The 23384-nt window shown below is 39.4% G+C and overlaps 1 protein-coding gene across 2 annotated transcripts; it reads right to left on the reverse strand.

The window, feature by feature from the left end:
- Positions 1 to 3117: 3117 nt before the first annotated feature.
- LOC128469845 (Friend leukemia integration 1 transcription factor-like) lies at positions 3118 to 17827 on the reverse strand. 2 transcript variants are annotated; one of them, XM_053451640.1, is made up of 9 exons: positions 17654 to 17827; positions 8178 to 8362; positions 7657 to 7799; positions 6967 to 7170; positions 6664 to 6741; positions 6148 to 6210; positions 5860 to 5919; positions 5636 to 5683; positions 3118 to 4158 (listed from the first exon to the last, which is right to left on the reverse strand). In XM_053451640.1, the coding sequence occupies exons 1-9, from the start codon at positions 17669 to 17671 to the stop codon at positions 3647 to 3649; spliced, it is 1311 nt and encodes a 436-aa protein (XP_053307615.1). In that variant the 5' UTR covers positions 17672 to 17827; the 3' UTR covers positions 3118 to 3646. The 2 variants fall into 2 exon arrangements, with proteins under 2 accessions (XP_053307615.1, XP_053307616.1); XM_053451641.1 differs by lacking the exon at positions 17654 to 17827 and adding an exon at positions 17295 to 17463.
- Between the last annotated feature and the right edge of the window lie 5557 nt (positions 17828 to 23384).

Genomic DNA, 23384 nt, shown 5'->3' on the forward strand with positions numbered 1-23384 from the left:
ATGGTGTAAAATTTGATCCGAAGCTATCGGCAGGAAAGTTTAAGATTAAAGGTTTCCCATTTAACCTGAACGTGTTACTTTTAACAACAAAGCCACCTTTCAACTTCAGCAGAAGTCCTTAGACGGCTGGGTCCGGGGCTGACCGTGGGTTGTGGTCCCGTCCACTGTGGAGGAGAATGCTGGGTTTTACTGCCCCCTGGTGGTCGGTGCACATAATGCAGGAACAGGCGTTCTCTCACATTCACGCGTTGCAATACATTGTTTTTACCACCTTTTTTGAGCTTCTTGTATCTAAGACCTTCCAACTAGATCTTCAGCCTCAAAATATTTCCTAAAATAAGTCCCGCGGCCCTCCCCTTCATACCTCCATATTTTTTGTTTGTTGGCGATGTGCGCTCTCTAAACGGTCCACGGCGTTGCGAACCTTGTTCTTTCTTTGCGTGTGCGTGTCCTGGAATCAGTTCCCCGCGTGGCTGGGGTTTGCGTGATGTACAGTGTAAATAAACAAATTGTAATACCTGGACCATTTGCGGTTTGTCTCGGACACCCTTTTACTGACGAATCAGGATATCGCGGCAAGTGACTCCTTTAAAAATGGTTGGAATCATCCTAAAAAGTGGCATATTTTTAATAAAATAAAGTTTTACATCCCTTTATCTGCTCGGTGTAAATATTCTTGTAGCTCGATGAAATCTATCGGTCTGTAAAAGCAGCCGCACGTTATTTAAGAGTTTGCTGCTCAGGCTGGGCGGTCTCTTCAGTGGCCCGGAATCTCTTTAAATGGCAAATGTAGTTAAAGAGGGAGGGCTCTGATATATGAATTTTGAGGGTCTGAGTGCGCCTTCCCAGGGTGCCTCTTTGGGGGCAATCCACGAGACATTTGGTAGATATTGGATCTCGGATATGGAGGACCCTTGCCTTGGTTACATAATAACACAAAGTCTCACCTTTCCAAGACACCCCCATTAAAATACAGGAGGTTCGGCTCAATATGCCGGAACCTTCCCTGGAGAATAGAAGTACTTTGATACTTTGTGTCCCCAATACAGGATCCTTGATGTCACTGCGCCCCCCCCCAGCCCTGCATCTACTACACCAACGCTAGTCGTGGCTTGCGTGGGTACCCCTCACATTCTAGGGGATCCTTAAGTCATTACGATGCATTTGGTAAATTTGGTCCGTGTTTTATATCCCGGTTTCACGCTTCATTCCCAACAGTCCCCCGGCGACTGGCACAGTCCCTCGTTCGCCCTGTATCACCCCGTACCATCTGCACTGTTCTAATGGCATCCTGTCCTGGGCATTGTTTGATGTCATGGATCTAACGCAGGAGCAGAAAGGATTCTGGGAGCGCTTTCAGCTCATTGTTCGACTTCCTGATAAACAGGATGCCAGCCGCGTGTCTGTGTTCAAGCAGGATGTACCTCTCTGTGTCTGACAGCGTAACAGCCCACAGGATATCGGGGAGGAATTACATGGCCGTCACTCGCGACTTAGTACGTCGCGTTAACACATCGGTGGAACTCGATACTCCTCGGGTTCTTCATAGAACACTCAGGGAACATCCCCGGCGTCGTTATCATTCGTTTACATTGAGTGAGAGCGTATTTCGGTACAGAGGTATCCCGTGTCACAGAGACATATATACTTGGAGGCTATTTTTAGCCCCAAACTCGATCCCCACAGGCTATTTTTAGCTCGGCACTCCGTAGCATGTGTTATCTTAACGACTTTATACCAAGGAAAAGGTTGCACTTAAATGTCTGTGTTTTCCAGCTGATAATCTTTATTTTCACATCTGCAACTTTTTTTTTCACCCCGTTTAGAAAAACAACAAGGCCGTCGCGTTAAAGCGTAGAGCGACGAGCGAAGAAAAAAAAACCTCTATGTTTTTGATACTTTTCAGACTTAATCTGCGTCAGAATTCTAACCATAGAACCTGCCGGCAGATTGGCCCCATTCGGCCCCTCTAGTCGCCAAGACTCAAAACTTAATCAGTCGTTGGTCTCATCTTAGATTCAGGAGCCATATTGCCTATCCCATGCGTGTTTAATACTCTGACACTCTTCCACTTCTGCTGGGAGGCTGTTCCACTCATCTACCACCCTCTCAGTAAAGTAAAACTTCCTTCCGTTCCATCTCAGCCTCCGACCCTCTAGTGTTAGGTTCCGACCTCTTGTTCCAACATTTCCCTTCCTTTTAAATAAAACTTCCCTCCTGCCCTTTGTTAAATCCCTTTAAGCATTTCAACAATGAGTTAATATTTTTATTTTATTATCATTTAAGTTTTTTATTTAAGTTTTTCAATTATGAAATTTATACATTAAAAAATAAATTCAGAATCTTCAGAATTGGTGAAAAGGGGTTCACTAAACAGGGTGAACGCACCAAGGAGAGAAATAACACTTGGATACTACGGAGACCACATGCTTCACATCGAAAGTTGCAATTAAACACAAACGATCGATCGTGCGCACCAGATCTGCTCTAGGATCACAAGCTAGATTTTTGGGGATTTATAGAGAGGATTTTCTCACGTTTTTAGAGCCCAAGTTTAGGTTTTAAAGCTTGAACACCAACATGTGATAGGTGAAGATCAATTAAAGTGATTCATGGCAAAGCAGCCATAGGTTAGAGGCTTCTATCCGCCTCATGGGCTAAATGGGGAGATACTGCTTGATAAGAAGGTCTTTTGGCCACCAAGAGGTTAACGATGTGTTCCATATTAGCCCCGGGGCAGTTCCATATTAGCCCCGGGGTAGTTACTGAGCCTGCCGTCTCGAGGTTGAGCGCTCCTCAAGTCAATGCATTTACATGCTTTCTCTAATACGTTAAACCTGTTAGCCGTCACTTAAGAGACATCACTGGGTTCAAGCGATCGCTGACCCCATACGCAACCTAATCAGGGACATTCCGATGGTTGCTATGGAAATTGCACCATTTCACAATGTTGCACCGTGTTAACAAAACTAAAAAAACGACAAGAGTATTTATCAAAAACACCATTGTTTATAATAAAATAATAGCCAAATTCCGCTCGACATCCGTACCTGGCGTCTGAAAATCTAAAGGTATATATATATTAAAAAAAAAAGATCCAGAAGAAACTCCGGCCTCGGAACGCAATGCCGCAATTCGTTTAATAAATGCACTTATTAAAAAAAATTATAGAAATAACAAAAAACAGGAGAGACATTGCCCCCCCTTCCCCCTGTCTCCGGTACTGGATCCCCATTCGGCTCATCTCTTGGCCGCCGCATCGCTTCCCGCGAGGAGTCTCTCTGGAAAAGTCTGATTAATGCGCAAATCCACATGGTTTTTGTTCCATAAAAGTCTGTTTTTCTTTAATAGCCCCCCCTTTTTTTCTTGCATGTTTGGGGCAATTAAGGCCGGGCTGCAGGGCCCGGGGGCAGACGTTTCAGTAAAAGCCTCCTAGGAGTCAATGATGTCCCGAGTCTCGTGCCCACGGGCCACTTAATTGACCCCAGCAAAGTGACCCAAAAAGTGCGGGCTTAATGCCGTCTCTGCTGCCTTGAGTGTCATGGTTGGGGGGGAGATGGAATTCAGGACCCTATCGAGGGCCCGGCCTTAATCCAACTCCGTATCCCTTCCTGAGTGGCCTCTCTTTTCTGCCCCCCCTTTCCTTTTAATAGTATGATCCAAGGTGTGGCCCCAGTTGCCCCCCATGTTGCCTTGTTACCCCCTGGCCTGAGTAGAGTCCCCCGCCAGCTGTTGAGCTGAAGTACTGCATGGGTATGATGGTGGAGAGGTTAGGGGACTGCGTGTGATGGGGAGGTAGAGGCATTGCTTGTTTGGGTTGGGGTGAGTAATACCCTCCGTCGGGGTATTTGCAGACGGCGGGGTCGTTGCTGTGAGACTGCTGGACCACCTGGATCCCTTGGAAGTCGAACTTGTAGGCGTATCGCTTGCCGTGCACCTTGCTCATGATGTTCTTGTCGTAGTAGTAGCGCAGCGCCCGGCTCAGCTTGTCATAGTTCATGTTGGGTTTGCTCTTGCGCTCCCCCCAGCGCCGGGCCACCTCGTCGGGGTCCGTCATCTTGAATTCCCCGTTGACCCCTTCCCAGGCGATGCAGCCGGAGTTCCCGCTGTCTGACAGAAGCTCCAGGAGGAACTGCCAAAGCTGAATCTGACCGCTGCCTGCGGGACAAAGAGAGGGGGGGTTACGACGCTACCAGGAGGACCCCATATTCCTATAGAGCTCATCGCGGGCCGTTTCTCCTGCCGTAAAGACTCAAACCTTAAGCAGTCGTCGGTCTCGTCTTAGATTCAGATTCATGTATGTCTAATACCCTCACTGTATTACCCTCTACCACCTCTGCTGGGAGGCTGTTCCACTTATCTACCACACTCTCAGTAAAGTAAACCTTCCTTCCATCCCATCTCATCCTCAGACCCCTAGTGTTAGATTCTGGCCTCTTGTTTTAACATCTCTGTATTATTTTTATTGATCTAAAATAAATTAGACAAAAAAAATACTCAAAATACATGAAAATGAGCATTTAGTGTTTTTCTACCTATTGTTTATTTTATTGATCGTTTTAAAGGGACAGCATCTTTTTTTATAAATATATTAGTGTTCGTTTAAAGCAGATTAAAAGTAATGAGCGTTAGGCTGACGAGGTTGAGGGGGGATTACGATTGCCCCTCGTAATAAAAACATTTGCACAACTTGTCCGGGGGGGTGCAGGCAATTAAGCGACAGACAAGTCCTGCAGGGAAGCTAATTGCCCCTCGCAACCTGCTGAGTTCTGCACACAAGTACACGGAGGGGGCTGAAACACGACACGGGGGTAACGGGGCACTAATCACCCAAATAAAGAAGGGAGATGGAGAGGATTACCATAGGGGGTTGTTTATGTACAAGCTCAAGTAGTTAGTGGGGTATGTCGGGGTCTCTGCCCCCCGCTTTGCACATACTGAATATCTTACAAATTGCCCTCCTATCTCAACACTTGTTAACCTTTGAATGCCCATGAAGAGATAGCAGGAGCGCCCTAAAATGAGGGTTAAAATGAGATTTTCTCTTTAATTTCATATTAATCTATTGTGTTTAATTTATAGTGGTTATCAATTAGGTAAATTTTGGGAGGAAAAAATATAAATTATAATATATAATTAATTTAATATACATATAATATAAAATGATATTAATATAAATTATAATATATAATACATTTAATATACTGGTACATATAATAATATAAAATGATATTAATATAAATTATAATATATAATACATTTAATATACATATAATAATATAAAATGATATTATTATATATTATAATATATAATACATTTAATAAACATATAATAATATAATTTATATTAATATCATTTTATAATATATATTACATTTAATATACATATAATAATATGAAATGATATTATTATAAATTAGAATATATAATACATTTAATATACATATAATAATATAAAATGATATAAATATAAGTTATAATATAATACAGTTATTATTTAACATATTAATATAAAGTTATATTAATACATGGGGCTTTTTACCCCTAATTTAAGAAACAGTAAATAGTTGCTTGTCGTAATCAAAAATCTGTTATTTTAGAGTGAAATAAACCCTGGAAATGATTGGTTACTCACCAGGATTTGCAAGCCGGCTGCTCGTCGGTCCCAAAACCTGATAGGGGTCTGCGGGAGAAAGAAGGGGGGTATATGCTTGATTTATATTTAATGGGACATTAGATCTCGTTCTGGACCGTAGCTGATACGGTAGATGACCCCAGTTATGCCAATTATAAGGTTTTCAGAATTACCCCCTCCAGGGGTAGGTTTACATACTGCAGGGGTGGGTACATCAGACTCACCTTGGTTACTACGTATTGTGCCCCCTGTGCTTGTGAGTCCGGGCGTCTGCGGAGGAGAAACTGCAAGAGAAAGTGGTATTTGTTTCATTAGGGGGTATTAATAAAATGAAATAAAATGTATAATTTCACATTTATTCCATAGGGGCCGACCATGTGCCGTTGGAACGAATCCATTAATATATTATAGAAGTACGGGGAAACCCCCAGAATGTCAGCTGGCTAAGCCTCATGGGAAATGTGGTCCAGAGAAGCTGGAGAGCAGCACCGGGTCCCTAGCGGCAGCTTTACCTCTGTGGATGGAGCTGTTTGTCGTGTTCCAGGTCACCCTTCGCATGTCTTCATACACGGGTTCTGCGGGGGTAGACAGACAAGTCATTGGAAGTCCAGCAGTTCCCACCGATCAGCAACGTACACTGTATCAGTGAGCTCATTATATGTTAATTAAACCTTCGGGGGGGCTTGGATTTTTTGGAGATCATGATGTAACTAGATTTTACCCCATAACGACAGACACAGAAACTCAACCGCCTCGGCTTACCAAAATGGACGCGGGTCATTAAGGGTCTGAGCCCCGTCTCTGGTGACTGTAGGCACAAATATTGAGACTGAGCAAGAAGGGACAAGAACACAAGGCAGAGCCACACCAAGTGTCAAGAAACCCATGAGAATTAGTGTCTGGGCCAATTTCTGGGCGAGTTATGGCAATTCAGGCACCCATACCCCAAGGTGCCTCTAGGCACATGTCTGTAGAGGCTGATGGGACTCAGATCTTTGACCGCGGAAACTCAGTGTTTTCCCACTTACCTGTCTTCACCTGAGCACGTGGGGTCACTTGAGGTGTTTGTATGGCGGGAACCACAGAATATGTGAACGTTGGGCTGTCTGCAAAGTAGAAGTGAAAATAATTAATTTTTAATTCTAACTCAACGAACTACCAGGTATAATCGGCACTAAGGCACATGATTAAGGTAGGGGTAACCCCCGGGACCCCAGCTACTAAAAGGACCCCCATTCCCATGATTGCTGCCCAGCCAGAAACAATGATGGGAATTATCCTCGGCCCTAGCTGGAGTGCCAAGGATTTGGCTACTTGGGGGGGGCACGTACTTTGTCGTAGGTACGCCAAATGGGACATCAACATGTCGGTGCTGTAAGGGGAAGCTAGCCTGAGGAAGTCATCTCGGGTCATTCGGCAAAGTTCCTTCCCGTCGACACCGTGCATTAACGACGTGCTCACATCACAAAGTCCGTATTCCTTCACAGCCCAGTCCAACCACTGAGCCACATGCTCCGGAGTCCACGCTAACGGGTCTGTGGAGGAGTAAGACAAAGTAAGAATTTGGACCTCTCCATACATATTATTACCCAAGTTTCTAGAATGGAGAGAAGCCTCCGTTACGGATATTTCTCTCTCCATGTACGTCATCAACGAATTTGGGCTGCGAGCGACAAAATGGAAGAAATGACTTTCTATGATTCCAAGGGCAGAGAAGGAGGAAATCCAGCCAGGATGTGGTCAATGGAAGGGCAATTAGCAGCACAATTACCAATTAAGGCTGAGATTTGTAGGAAATACATCAGGTCTTATCTCCAATAGAACTCTGTTTTTAATCATTAATGAGCCTTCTTCTCAGTATTATCCAATTTGCCAAAACCGTGCATCGTACCAACTATAATAAATTAGGATGTTCCTCTTTGGCTTTAAACATAACACAGGGGTTCCCTGTCCACCCCCCAATAGTTTTGGACACATCTCCAGATATTCCCAACTTTGCCCCAGATAGGACTCTGTCCGACCTGCTGGGACGATCACCCTCTTCTCTTCATTCCCGTTGATTCCATTTGGGGATCGGGGGCTGTTGCTTGTTGTGTCGGGGTAGCTGGGTTGGTAGTTGTTCTGAGATCCTTCGCTGCCGGATTTATCTGTTCCACCGGGGACCCTGAGCCCAAGGAGAAAGGGCATATGGGCTTATTCGGTAACTTAATTTCTCCTACCACGTCTGCCTCGTGGTTCCCAAACATGATATCACAAATATCTGGTCTTTTGGTGAAATTGGTCAAGTTGTCCCTGTTTCTAATCTGTAATCACATCTATTGCTTAAGATCCAAACTTTACTCATAAATAGAAGGTTTCGATGGATTTTCCATGAAATTATAAACTTGTATCCAGGCGGCTAAATTACAATTCCTGTGGAAAAGGGCAATTATCCCTGTAATAAATTAGCCCATTTGCTTTGCTAGCTGATGACCCTCAAAACACATTTTGGGTTCAGACTGGTGTCACATAGTATAACCATCGAAGACGAGGACTCCCTCACCTGTTTCCAGACATCTCCTCATCCTCCTGTTTGATATTATGATGTCGCTCGTTGCCTGACACCCATGGGTGCTCCGATAAGCTCCCTCGTTCTTTAATGCTGGGTGAGTAGTCATCTGGCATCTCTGTCTTCAGTAGTTGAGTTGGGAACAGAGTGTGATCTTCGCTGACCACAGAAAGAGCCTCCTACATTAAGACAACCCAAAGATCATTAAACTTTAACAAATCACCTCAACATCTTGATTTTTGGTTGCCCAAACCCCACCATCTTTAATATGATTAAAAAATACAAGCTACTATCTTCATGTGATTGCCCAAGACCCAACTCCTTCTCCTCCGTTCCATCTCCCACTTCTACAATTCATCCAAATAGTTTTGTCATGTTTTTTAGGATTATCCAAATTCCACCATATCTTTCTACGATTTACCAAATTTCTCCATCATCTTTTTTGGCTCTTGTCCAAAGAGCTCCATCACCTTTCGACGTTCATCACACCTCTTCCTACGATTGCCCTCTATTTGTTTTCAGAAGCCGAGAAGCTCAATCGCACAAGGCCTACAGACATTTAAAACCCTTAGCCTAACAATAAAACCTTGTGCACACAAAACATGGACTAGGACCATTGAGCGTTCTCTTGGACCCATCAAAATCCCATTTCTCCGTCGCTCTTCCTCCTCAAGAGCCACATCTACTGTATGTCCACCTCATTCCATCAAGGCATTGCTCCATACGTTGCCCACACGTCAATGACCCAAGAACCGCATTCACCAGCATCGCAACAGAGCTATCTCTGAAATCCTATCTCCGACTAGTTGTGTTTGTTAAACCTTAGCATGACAACTCGTAAGTACGTGAAGAAACCCATTTAAAACACTAATTAGATTAGCTTTATGTCTGTCACCTGTAAACGGTTATTAGGCCTCCACCAACCGCCCCTCCTTTGGATCTAATCCTAGATTCCAATGACTTTACCTATGGGGAACTTCATGTCTAGAAAAGCGCGTTGTGACATTTGCTAATTCGTGTCAACGTTCTAGAATTCCGTGGGCTGTTTCATTTTCCGCCGATTACCTTGCGCAGTTGAGGAAATTGTTTCCTAGATAAACCTTTTTTTGGGGGGCTCAGAGCTCCTTAAGACCCTGGGGATTCGGACCCCGCGACGCCTCCGCTGGGTATGCTAGCGGGGCATTAACACCCAAAGATAGCACGGCTAATATACGTTCCAAAAAGTACACAAAGGTTTACGAAGGGTGCGATTGTTTTGATGCTATGCGTTCTGCAGGATTCCTTGATAAACAGGAAATGCCGGCAGATGTGGTTTTTTAGTAACTAATAATTTTTACCACCTCTCGGGGTAACATGCAACTTCACATCCTGCTGCCTCTGCACCGTGTCACGACCATCATTGAGAAGATCACTCGGGGTCACTTCCTCCCGTATCCTTGTGGGTTTTTAATGAGCGTGTTATGGGGGAGCCAGGAGTGATTAGTGTGCCCCCCCGTCTCCAGCCCCCCCTCCAGAGGAAACATGCTATTTTTGTGTATGATGGTAGCTTATAGGGGTAATTTAATATAAAAACCCATATTTATCCTTCATAGAGCATGAAATGTAACATTTTATGATTTAATAGTTTTTCAGATACTATGACTATTGTTAAGCAGAAGATTTTTTTTTTTTGCCAAAAAATATTTTTGCAAATATTTCTTTTAATTTTTTTTTTTTTAATTTATTTTTTATTTTTTTGAAATGGCCTTATTTGCACCTCTCTCGCCATCTGATCACATGAAGCGCAGAGCTCGGAGGTGCTTTTCCAACCACCCAAACCCCACGCTCTAGGAACCCCAAATAATCTGCCCGGTCGCTCCCGGTTTCACTGATTAAACCGTGTGAACCACAAAAATAATCTGGTTATTGAGATATGAGGCTGGAGCTCGAAAACGTCATCTAAGAAAATAAATCCTCCCTTTCGGATCTCCCATAACTATTTTATCAGAGAGGCTGAAAGATTTTTGGAATTTTTTTGGGGGGGGTTTAAAAGTTTTAAATCTAGAACGTAGAACACAATTCTCTGTGTTCAATATTTATGCTGACTGTACAAAGTCAAATAACTTCGTCACCAGGCAATTTACTGCTGGATAGTAACCTCTTTGGTTCAGAAATCTCTTCCCTTAATTATTTTAGCTCTTTTAATTAATTTCCTGGATTTAATACTTTGTAAATAGCAAATGTAGTGATTTTATTAAATAATGTTTTTACTCGGTATCCTTCCTGAAATCTCTGAAGATTTCCGTCCTCTCTGTTGTAGCAACGGGTTTGTTTGAAGGAAGCGCCGTATTCGGTTTATCGATGACGTCTCCCAAAAAAAAAAAAATTTTTTCTGGTTTATTGATGACGTCTCCCAAAAAAATTACATTGGCCCTACCTCCTAGCTCCCTGTCCATGTTGGGTCTCGGAACCCCGGCATTGTATTACTCAGAAATGTAAATATTATTTTTACTTTTTTTTTATAGCACTGAAAAGGTGAGGATTTGTTTAACACAACGCAAAACGAGTTTATGCAGTTTGAAAGTAGTCTGTTGCATTAAAGATGTCTTCATAGCATTAGAAACATTTCAAAGGACCAAACCCAGACAGAAATAATTCTTTAACTTGATATTTTCTCTGGGCCATACTTGTCATGTGACACACAGATTGGAAGCTGATAGGCTGACTGATTAAAATGGGAGAATATATTGAGTTTGCATTGTTTAGGGTATCAGATGTTGTCCTTAGTCTAAGATCAAAAGACACTGAATGGATCAATGAGAAGTTATTTCAGAAAGTACTAGTTCATTGAATGGGTTGTGGATACATGGAGTGGAGTCCAAGAGGAGTCTGGGCAAAACTGAGGCACATTCCGCCTGGCAAAACTCTTAACAAAGCTTTAAGGAGGCTTGGAGGGATCTGAGGACGCGAGGAACCCACCAGAGTCTCACCTCCAAGCACGGCTTTGCTCTCTCCTTCTCGTGTATAGGAAATACAGTAAGATTACACTTTATTTCACCACACCCCGAGAGTAGTAAATTCTCACCAATTCCCTATAAAAAGCAGCACGAGACGGGTTTTAACGAACACAGAATCGGCGCCTCCTAGGAGGCCATCACACTGTCACGCTCATCACACTAATTACCCAACAATATCTTATGTGTAACATTGTATCAACTCCACTGCGCATGAACGCCAGACCATGAACACATACGGGGGGCTTATCGAATCATTCTAGGGCTTGGTTTCTAAATGAGGTCTTGTATGTAAAGCAACAGATGGAATGGTCCAATCAGCTAGGATGCTTAAATAGTTGCTATGGCGATAAGACCCACTTTCCTCATCTTTGCCCCAGAATCATTTTTTTTTTTTTACACACGATTTCCCCTCTAAAATATCAACACAACTGTGAAACTGTAACAATGTATTCCTGTATTACGTCAGATGGGTTTATTTCAGGCCCCCCCAAAAATAATAGTAATTATAATTCCAGAACGATACTAGAAATAAATATGTGAAAAAGATAAAAAAATACTTGGGTTTTAGGTAAAAAGGGTATCTATATATATTTTTTATATATTTTTTTGACGTATATTCTTGTTTGTCACAAGCGGGTAGAAATACACGCGCGCGCACACACACGTACTTACACATACATACACGGACAGTGGAGATACACTACATCTGGGTATATATATCTATATTATATATATTAGGCTGATAGAGACATGCCCCCCTTGATCACTATGGCCCCCATAAGCATTGTTGCATGTGGTCACATTCCTATGGCCGCTGCTCTGTGTCTGCCCGCGGAGGGTGGGGGGCCGCAGCTGCCGGCTCGTGGGGACTCAGGATGTAAGCCGGATTTCCGACCTTCTGGTTCTCCTGATAAGAAGAGATTATCACAGAAAGAGTTCCACTTCCTGTACTGGGAATGGGAGCAGGAGGGATGGGAGTGGGAGCTGAGGGGAGAGGGACCAAGGAAGAAGGGGAGAGAGAGCCGGGGATATGGGGAGCTCTAAAGTCTTTGAACACCTGTTTTCCATCACCGAAAACATGAAATGACCCCAAAAATTATTATCAGAAGCTCAGGATGCCTGCGAGGGTCAAACTTCACAGATTCTTACTAAACCATCACAGAGCCAACTCTGAGCAATAGCACCATTAATACAACATTTAGAACCTGCCCCGAAAACCTGCCCCAAGAACCTGCCCCCAGAACCGCCTCAAGAACCTGCCTCAAGAACCTGCCCCCAGAACCCGCCTCAAGAACCTGCCCCCAGAACCCGCCTCAAGAACCTGCCCCCAGAACCCGCCTCAAGAACCTGCCCCCAGAACCCGCCTCAAGAACCTGCCCCCAGAACCCGCCTCAAGAACCTGCCCCCAGAACCTGCCTCAAGAACCTGTCCCCAGAACCCGCCTCAAGAACCTGCCCCCAGAACCCGCCTCAAGAACCTGCCCCCAGAACCTGCCTCAAGAACCTGTCCCCAGAACCCGCCTCAAGAACCTGTCCCGAGAACCTGCCTCAAGAACCTGCCCTGAGAACCTGCCTCAAGAACCTGCCCTGAGAACCTGCCTCAAGAACCTGTCCCGAGAACCTGCCTCAAGAACCTGTCCTGACAACCTGGCTCAAGAACCTGCCCCGAGAACCTGCCCCCTAGAACCTGCTTCAAGAACCTGCCCCTCACAGAAGTTACATGTCACCCCTAGGCCTTAATGATATGAAGGGACCCCCTAAACTGTCTCTTTGGTAATGCACCCTACATACATGAGACTGTTGTGGTGGAGACAACACATCACGGTCCCCTGGGGGCTTAACATTCTACCTCTGGGGCCCCGTGGCATCCATGAGCATTATTTAAAGCCCTCTGTCCAGTAAGTGACGTCACGTAGTAATAAATCGGGTACTCATGTCTCAGGACTGCCCCGGGGTAACCTCCATTTGCTATCTGCCCTAAGTGGTGGCAGTTGGAGGTCCCACCGCAGTCCTACATCTGGTATTCTTGGGGCGGTTTGCGCTCTAACGGATCCCCCCAACTACCTGCACGTTTTAACTCTTTCATCGAACAAACACGTTTGCGTGCAATATAAATGAATGTTTAGAATGTACACTTTTTGAAACGTTTTTATAAGTTACGGTGGCTTTCGGGGCGATCGATGAACGATACACTTTTTATTTATTTTTATTTTTTTTAATATCGTTCTGTAACAGATGTTACCCCACTGCGGATATTTACTGCGGTCTGGGTTAACCCTTGCATTGTCAGAATGCTTAGTATGCAAGGAAGCTATTTTTTATTTATTTTTTATTAATTTTTTTACAATAAATACAGAAATTTATATTAAGTGACCGTTATTTATCTTTGCTTGTATATATATATATATATGTCTGCGGCACCTGGATGGCAGAGGGCCTTGGCAATGAAAGGGTTAACCCCCCCTTTAATTGTGAAATTGTCTTCGCTCTAGAGCTGTGCGGATGAGTAATTTCTCGAAAAGGAGGGGGGGTTACGTGCTAGAAACGGTTTCACAAGCGTCTTACTCACACTTTGCAGTAAATACGGGCACAAAATGTGTTTATTAAGATAGATTTTTTTAAAAAAAAATATGGTCACCTTGTGCGAGTCTGGGAGGGGAGGAATAACCAAGGACTACAGTTGTAGCTGACTGTAAGTCCTATCATCCACAAAGAATGATAGGAGTTAGTGTGGTAGATAAGTGGAACAGCCTCCCAGCAGAAGTGGTACTGGATAATACAGCGAGGGGATTAAACATGCATGGGGTAGGCATACGGTTCCGGAATCTAGACGAGACCAACGACTGATTAAGGTTTGAGTCCTAGGGGTCCCCAAAGGTTTCTCGGTGCAATTAATGCGTTTCTTTATTGCCACGTGCAAGGGTTTGTTTTTATATCACTGGATGAATTTTGCCCAAATTCTTGGCCTCCATACTATAAGTCAGTAGTGAATTAGCACATGCGCGGTAACTTGTTTTGAGTTACAGCCAATTAGATCCAAACAAGGGTGCATTCATGGAGCTGGGGCCCTAAACACATTTTACAGGGGGCCACAGAATTTTGGGGTGAAAAATGGGGAAGGAGGTTATTTGTAGCGTAAATTCAATCATTTTTTAAAAAAATACCATTTGGTTTAAAAGCTCACAGTTATAGATTTAATAAATATTTAATAAAAATATCATGATAAAATGGATACTTTTAGCAGAAATAAGGATTTATCTACAAACACAAAAGCAGTAATTATTTTTGTTTATTATATATTTATTTATTTATAATTATTTTTTTTAAATACATTGTTTTGTGATACAGAACATATATATATATATACATATATATATTGTATATAAAGGAAGCAGAACTGCAAGTTTAACCCTGTAGCTACTGTGCATTTATGAATTTTGTTCTGTGATCTAAAATGGATTTTAGCAAAAATTTTTCTATGTTTTTGCAAAAATAATTAAATAAATAAAGAAGTAAAAATAATGTAGCAAAAGTTATGAAGTGTAGAAAGAATTTTCAGAGGAAAAGGCAAATAATAATGGTTTAGGGAGGTTCTAATTCTACCACCAAATTTTAGTGATTCTTCCCAAAATATATTATTGCACTATTTTGGTAAAAAAGAACTAAGTGATTATTATTTTTTTTTATGAACCGTTTTGTATACAGGAACATTTTCTTAATAAACTGTAATCACTGAGAGGCAAGGGTTAACTCTAAAAACCACACAATCTGCTTTCTTAGTGGAAAAAAACTGTAAGAACGCTTCCTGAAATGGTAAAACCTCATGTCAGTTTATACAAAAATGGTTTTGTTCAAATTGCCCTAAAATTACTGAATTAACATCTGATATAGTTTTTGTAAAACTCATTTTATTCTGCTTTTGGAGATGTTGTAATTGTATATTTTTAACCATCAAATTAAAAAGATAAAATGTGCTTAAAAAAATGTTACATTTTTGTTTCTTGTAGATCCAAAAGAAACCATAATCATATAAATTAAAAATGGCTAAATTTAGCCCTAAATGGAAATAGGTAATTGTGAAAGTTGGATATACATACAAAAATTAATAAAATATATGCAATTATGGGAAAAAAAAATAGTTGTTCTTACTAATAGTGGCACTGCAGCAGTACTAGAATCACAATTATTTATATTTATTATAATAGACCCACAACAGTTATTTTTTTTACCTAATATGTCATAATGCAACAAAATTTTAAAATGAAACACTGTAATAGATTATAGCATTAAATGGTTAAATGGTTATTCTTAATCCTAATCTCATATAAATTTTTCTTGCTCTTTCTTGCTTTTAATTCTTAGAAGACTGGACTAACAATTAATTTATATAATAATAATATAATAATAATAATAATAATAGTAATAATAATAATGATAATAGTAATAATAATAATAATAATGATAATAATATAATAATAATAATAATAGTAATAATGATAATATTAATAATAATAATAATAATAATAATAATAATATGTACTGCTTATCTAAGCAAGTTTAGGACATTAATTCTAGCCAAACAGAGTTTGTAGAAAACATTTTCAGATCTATACTTTTAATTTATTTAGGGAGAAAAATTAAAATAATTAACGGCATTTTTTCTTTGCATCAAGACAAACAAAATACTGGCTGAAGGTAATGAGATTTGCCGGAGTGTCACTGGAGAGTTAGATTTCCCCAGGTTAGTGAACGGTTAGCAATAAATATTCGGGCTGGGCAGATTGTATCATTAATTGTTAAATCCATACCCCACCCTTCATATTTTAAGAAAATTCGGGGTTTGCCTGGCCACAAATAATCAGACAGGATGAACTCTCCACCCTCTCCACCCACTGCAGAGATCAGAGAAAAATCACCAAATTCCACTGGAAAAGCATCAGATTTTTAAATCATAAAAATAATCTCTCCCTAGGATACAGAAAATAATTATATTGCCCTGTACTTTAAGTTTTTTGTTTGTTTTGTTATTATCTTCTTATAAATATTACATTATAGATATTATTGTGTGTCTTCATTATTTTTATAGAAAAAAATAAAATTACAGAAATAAATTGTATAAAAAAATAAGTGTTACAGAAAATAATTATATTTTATAATTTTATACTTCATTATTATTGTCACTGTTACTATATATGTTGTGTGTGACAGTGAATATTCACTTTTTAGTTTTTTTTTTAGCTTTTTTTAGATTTTACTTATATTTACTATTCTTTTTTTTTAACTCTTTTTGAACATGTTTGGTTGCAACATCCCAGTAACACAACATCTTGTGAAAGTTTGCCCTTGCAGAAATGGGGAGCTAATTGTGTAATTTGTAACTGCAAATTGACAAACATTTGCCAAATCTAATTAGGGGATAAAATCAGAGATATATGTTATACTTTACTTACATTTCGTATTTAAAGAAAGCATTTCTTTTAAAACTAAAGAGTTAAAATCACGCATTTCTAGCTGGCACTCATAAATGTACTTTATAAAACAAAGAATAGGGAAAAAATAGGCAAATGATTACAGAAAAACAGAGGCAAGCCCTGCAAATATTTTAGTTTTAACCATTAGCCCAACAATATATTAAATTTATGGTGAATTAACACAATTTATGAAATATAGATAATTTACTATATATAGCCACAAAATGTGTCTAAATAAAATGTATATTCGGATTTATATTCGGAGGTTTTTCTGCATTTATTAATGATAGTTTTTAGTTTGTTTCATTAATTAGTATATTTATATTTTTAGCCCAAAATCGGTAAATATTTTAACATACTCATTCAAAAATAACTATGAATTGTAACAAATAATGGAATGTTTACAAAACAAGAGAATCTCTTGATATGGCATATTAAAAGGTTTTTAGGGGCAAATTGAAATAAAAAGCGCTAAAAGTACAAAGATGGACTGAGCATAATTTAGGGGGTGCAGAATAGAACTTTACTTGGTGGGCAAGGAGTCAGGTCATTCAAGATCTCTAGTAGGGTGGGGTAAAGGGTGAGGGGGCAGCCCAATAGCACCTTACCCGCTACAGGTTAATTGCCCCAGATTATTTCACCCACCTTGGGATCCACTGACTCCCTGGACCAGTTGAATGGACCTCCCCCTTGCTCCTCCTATGCAAACAGGTGGTCCATGAAGACCACCCAGACCCTGATGACCATCTAAGTGTCAGCAGGTCCTTCATCCTTAAGATTCAGGGTCTTCTGTCCTGGGTTATCTGACAAGGTCCCCTCTGTGAGCTGTTTGGTCGGTGGTTTGGGGTGTAATTTAAGCTCATATATGAACCACCAAGGGGAAGGAAAAGGAAATTTGGTAGCAGAAGGGAAGAGTGGGGGCCTCTGAGTGTGAGAAGGAGGGGGTGGGAGGGCTGCAGATCCTGCACCTCCAGGTTCCTCCAGGGACAGAACCTTGGACCTACCTTGATAGAACAATCCATGGCACCTTGATACCTCCAAACCCAGTCCAGATGTCTCAGGATCCCATATTGAGCCAATGTGCTCCTCAGTGCGCAGTGAGTGTGTGTCAGTGAGTGTTTGTCAATGTGTGAGTGTGGAAGTGAGGTCACAGCTTTGGTTTCCTTTTGCTGACAGATGTTGCAGAAATGAAACTTCAGCTTTTAACCAGAATTTTATCTGAGCCTCAGTAGTCAGGGCAGGGCATCTCACTACAAAGGAGGGCAGGGAAGTGCCCCCATTGGGGAGGTGGGGCACAGAATATCACAGAATACATTTAATTTACAGCACACAACCTGCCAGGGGCTGGACAGGTGCCATGGAGGGAATGTGAGGGTCTCCACTGACCAGAATGACCCCAGAAGACTTGGTGATGAGGGAGCTGTCTCAGACTTGGGTGCTGTCTTGGGTTGGACTGGCCAGGGTTCCCAGTCCTGCACTTGGAGGGTGGTTGCCAGAAAGGTTGGTATCCTCTCTACCACTTTCTCTATTACACCCATCTTATGGACTGCCATTCCCACTATCCTCCAGGGGCACCCAGGGATCCAGGAGTCAATGTGTGAAAGTAACAAGTGCGACAGTGTATCTCTACAGGGATGAAGCGCAGAAGGTGGACCTTTTAGCAGTAAAGTGGGTTAAATTAAATAGTAAATACGTGAGTTTGGGGTTTAAACTCCTGATTAAACGTTTTTGTGGTTGGTGTGACATGCAGGGAGGCAGCTGCCAGCCCCAGGGTAGATAAATTACCCCAACCCCCTCTTCTAGTGTCATTATCAGCATCTGCACGGTTTGCTGCCAGAATAACCACAGACTTACAACATCCCCATCAGAGCAGCTGCCATGGGCTGTGCAAAAAGGGACCTGCATATTATTATTATTATTTATTATTATTATTATTATTATTATTATTATTATTATTTATTATTATTTATTATTATTATTATTATTATTATTATTATTATTATTTATTATTATTCTATTATTGTTATTATTACTTTTATTTATTTAGCACCAACAATTCCCGCAGAGCTTCTCACAGTCCCTACAGTCAAAGGGTCTGACAAAACTGGAACCAGCAGACTAAGACCAACCGATCCATTTGATGAACAGGGCTCGGCTTGTGAGCTTACACTCTAGAGAATATATATATATATATACGACAGGCTTGCTGGGCTTCATTCCCACTTTAGAAACTCTTAACATGCAAAGAAAACCTCAAAACAGGAAACTGCAAACAATACAAGCCCCATTTACATGAACTAAAACTGCCCCGGCCGCCGAACGCGTCAGATTAGAAACATTTAAATGCGTAAAGAGATTTAACAAAGGACAGGAGGGAAGTTTACTTCACAGGAGGAGAAACAAGAGACCGGAATCTAACAATAGAGGGTCAGAGGCTGAGATGGAATGGAAGGAAGTTATACTTTACTGAGAGGGTGGTAGATAAGTGGAGCAGCCTCCCAGCAGAGGTGGTAGAAGGTAATGCATTAAACATGCATGTATTAAACATGCATGGGATAGACATACGGCTCCTGAATCTAAGACGAGACCAATGACTGATTAAGGTCTTTACAGCAGGAGAAACGGGGGACTAGACGGGGGCCGGATGGGGCCGGATGGGGCCGATCTGGGCCCCCTTTTTTTTGTCAGGACGGTTGAAATTTAAACACACATTGAAGGTTATTTATCAAGTGAAATTCTGGTGCAAAATATGAAAAGCGGTTTTATCACCATAGCAACCAACAGTCTAATCAGCAAGAGCCTTTCCATTGGTAACTATAGTGACAAGAACAACTTTTAACACTTTTCACCACATTTTAAATAAAAATAAAATATTAGAAATAATATAAAGTCAGGACGCAGAAACAGCACAATAAACCATTAATAAAATAATATACAGACACAAATTTGCCTTTTAAAATAACTTTTTGTAAAAACGTTTGGTTTTAATAAATAATTTACATTAATTGTATTGGAGATAAACACAATTTTTGGTGTTTAAAATAATTAACTTTTCTGTCATAATTAAATGTCTCCATCCCGTCAGCTGAATATATGGTTTTGGGGGGGGCAACGTATTGACAGATAAGTTACGGGCTACCACTCCCATCACACTCAGCCATACCGAGCAGCAGGCATCGGCTTACAGTTGCTGACGATAAAAAACGACCATATTTAAAAATAGAGAAGAAGTCTAATTCAGAAAAAGGAAATGGATTTTCCTCATTGGGGAGGAGATCAGTATTTCATTTGCAGAAGCAGCTTTTTTTGAACACAGTTTTGATTATGATCCAGCGCTCCCAGGGTAAAGAAGTGAAAAAAAAAATAAAAACAATTGAACAGCGAAAGGGGTCAAAAAAGTAGATTTTTCACCCAAACTCAATTCATGAATAAATCACTTTACGCTCGTTGCGAGAGTCATTGATGTTTCATATTTTTGAGGTTACCTGGGGGGAGATACTGATTGGCTGAACAGTTTTGTTGCCATAGCAGCAGGAAAAAGATTCTTTTAAAAAGTGTATGCAGAAGTTATCCGACAGCCTGGTTTCTTGGTTCCTCTGACATTCTAATGATAAAAGAAGTATCAAATGTTTAAAAATATGCAAAATGAACAGCCAATCAGGCCAAAGAGGCCAGGTGCATGTTGGGTATTTTTGAACTGTAGAGATACCTACCCAGATACCTTAACCTGAAAGTGTTTATTCATATAAAGTGAGTTTAGGTTGACGAATACATTGTATTCTGGTGAAACGTGCCACTTAGCGAACATGGGCCTTTACGCTTTTGGGATGGAAATAAAACCTTAGGTCTAATCTAAGCATCAGTAAAATGGCTTCACACTTCCTTTTTACTGTCATAACACCATTAGTTCAACTCAACATCCTGCCTGCCCCTTCCTCCTGCCCTCTGCCCCGTCATCTGCCCCAGTCCCCTGCCTCCTGCCCCCATCTGCCACTTAATGCTTCCTGGCGTTGTCCCCTGCCTCCTAACTCCTACCCCAGTCACCTGCCTCCGCCTATCCCCTCCAGCCCCCCCCTGCCACCTACCTACCTCCACCTTCCCTCTTCTGCCCCTGCTGGACTTGGGTTCAAATGACTCAATAGAAGATGTATAAAAAGTATATAAACATCCCAAATATACATAAATAAATATATAAAATATACATAACATATATACAAAAATATAAATATATAAAATATACATAACACATATACAAAAAAATAAATATATAAAATATACATAACATATATACAAAAATATAAATATATAAAATATACATAACACATGCAAAAATATAAATATATAAAATATACATAACACATATACAAAAATATAAATATATAAAATATACATAACACATATACAAAAATATAAATATATAAAATATACATAACATATATACAAAAGTATAAATATATAAAATATACATAACATATATACAAAAATATAAATATATCAAATATACATAACATATATATAAACATATAAATATATAAAATATACATAACATATATACAAAAATATAAATATATCAAATATACATAACATATATACAAACATATAAATATATAAAATATATTTCTATTTGGGTTTTTTTTGTCATTTCTTCCTTTTTCTTTTTTTAAGGTTTTCTATAAAGAGACAACAAACTTGAACGAAAACCTCCAAGGCAGCATGTGAAAGAAGACTTCTATATATATTCATGTATATTTTATATATATTTTATGTATATTTTAAATATTTCTATATATATTTTGTGTATATTTTATATATTTATATTTTTGTACATATGTTATGTATATTTTATATATTTATTTATGTATATTTGAGATGATTATATATTTTTTAGATATTTTAGATATTTATATATTTTTTTGCATATTTTATATGGTAATTTAGATTTTGTTATCTATTTTAGATACTTTATAAATGTATGTATATATTTATTTTTATGTATATTTTATATATTTATATTTTTTATATATTTATATATGTTTAATTAATTCTACCCTGTATAATAAAAATCAGGATAAATGAGATTATTCCGAAGCAGAATATATATATATTAGATATTTTATACCTTTATATATTTTTTTGGTATATTTTATATATTTATATTTTTTTATATATTTATATAAATTTAGTTAATTCTTCAGCCCTGTATAATAAAAATCAGGATTAATCAGATTATTCCGAAGCAGAATATATACATTTTAGATATGTTATACATTTGTATATATATTTTTATGTATATTTTCTATATTTATATTTTTTATATATTTATATATGTTTAGTTAATTCTTCAGCCCTGTATAATAAAAATCAGGATAAATGAGATTATTCCGAGGCAGAATATATATATATTAGATATTTTATACATTTGTATATATTTTTTTATGTATATTTTATATATTTATATTTTTTATATATTTATATTTTTTTATATATTTATATATGTTTAGTTAATTCTACAGCCCTGTATAATAAAAATCAGGATGAATGAGATTATTCCGAAGCAGAATTTATATATGTATTTTATATATTTTATACATTTATATATGTTTTTATGTATATTTTATATATTTATATTTTTTTATATATTTATATATGTTTAGTTAATTCTACAGCCCTGTATAATAAAAATCAGGATGAATGAGATTATTCCGAAGCAGAATTTATATATGTATTTTATATATTTTATACATTTATATATGTTTTTATGTATATTTTATATATTTATATTTTTTTATATATTTATATATGTTTAGTTAATTCTACAGCCCTGTATAATAAAAATCAGGATAAATGAGATTATTCCGAAGCAGAATATATATATTTTAGATATTTTATACATTTGTATATATATTTTTATGTATATTTTATATATTTATATTTTCTATATATTTATATATGTTTAGTTAATTCTTCAGTCCTGTATAAAAAAAATCAGGATAAATGAGATTATTCCGAAGCAGAATATTTTTATTTTATTGTATTTATTTATTTTCTGGTCGGGATGATTTTTTTTTGGGGGGGGGGGTCACTGCGTTTCCATGCAGTATCCCCATGCATATGGTTAGAAGCGCCCCCCCTGGCCTGGCCGTGCGTTTCTCTCTGTCCTCCTCCTAAGTAATTTTCCCCTTCAGTGGTTTGTTTAGGCTCCTTCCATCACGCTTCCTCCTCACAGACACCATTCCAGGCCAAGGAGGGGGGTGAGAGGTGAATGGGGGTCACTATTAGCGATGGGGTATAAGGTGTCCTTACAAGTGATGGAAGAGAAGGGGCGGATTGGGGGGGGGGGGCTTTATAGGCCATTTTTCCACCTCCTTCACTTTTTGTTATTTCAGCCGAAAGTTTCCAAATCAGAGGACTCTTATCTCCCGGCCCCAGTCAGGTCTGTCCTCTTTGCCCCTCTGGGGGCTCTGGAAGTTCAAACAACAGGGCTTAAAATAGCCTCAGACGGGGAGGAAGCAGGTTAAATCACTTCGCTGTTGTTTTATAAAGTAACCCTGATTGATGTAAAATGAAACCTGCCCCTCTGTTTGATGGTAACTGGATCCCCAACTTGTTAAACACCATGTTACATTACTGCTACCAGCACAGCAGGAAGAGGTTAACCCCCCGCGTGCCGCCAACAACAACCCCACGCGGGGCAGAAAATTCCACTCGTCGAAAAGGGACCGGGAAACAGACCCA

This window comes from Spea bombifrons, chromosome 12, assembly GCF_027358695.1.
Source record: "Spea bombifrons isolate aSpeBom1 chromosome 12, aSpeBom1.2.pri, whole genome shotgun sequence".
NCBI lineage: Eukaryota > Metazoa > Chordata > Amphibia > Anura > Pelobatidae > Spea > Spea bombifrons.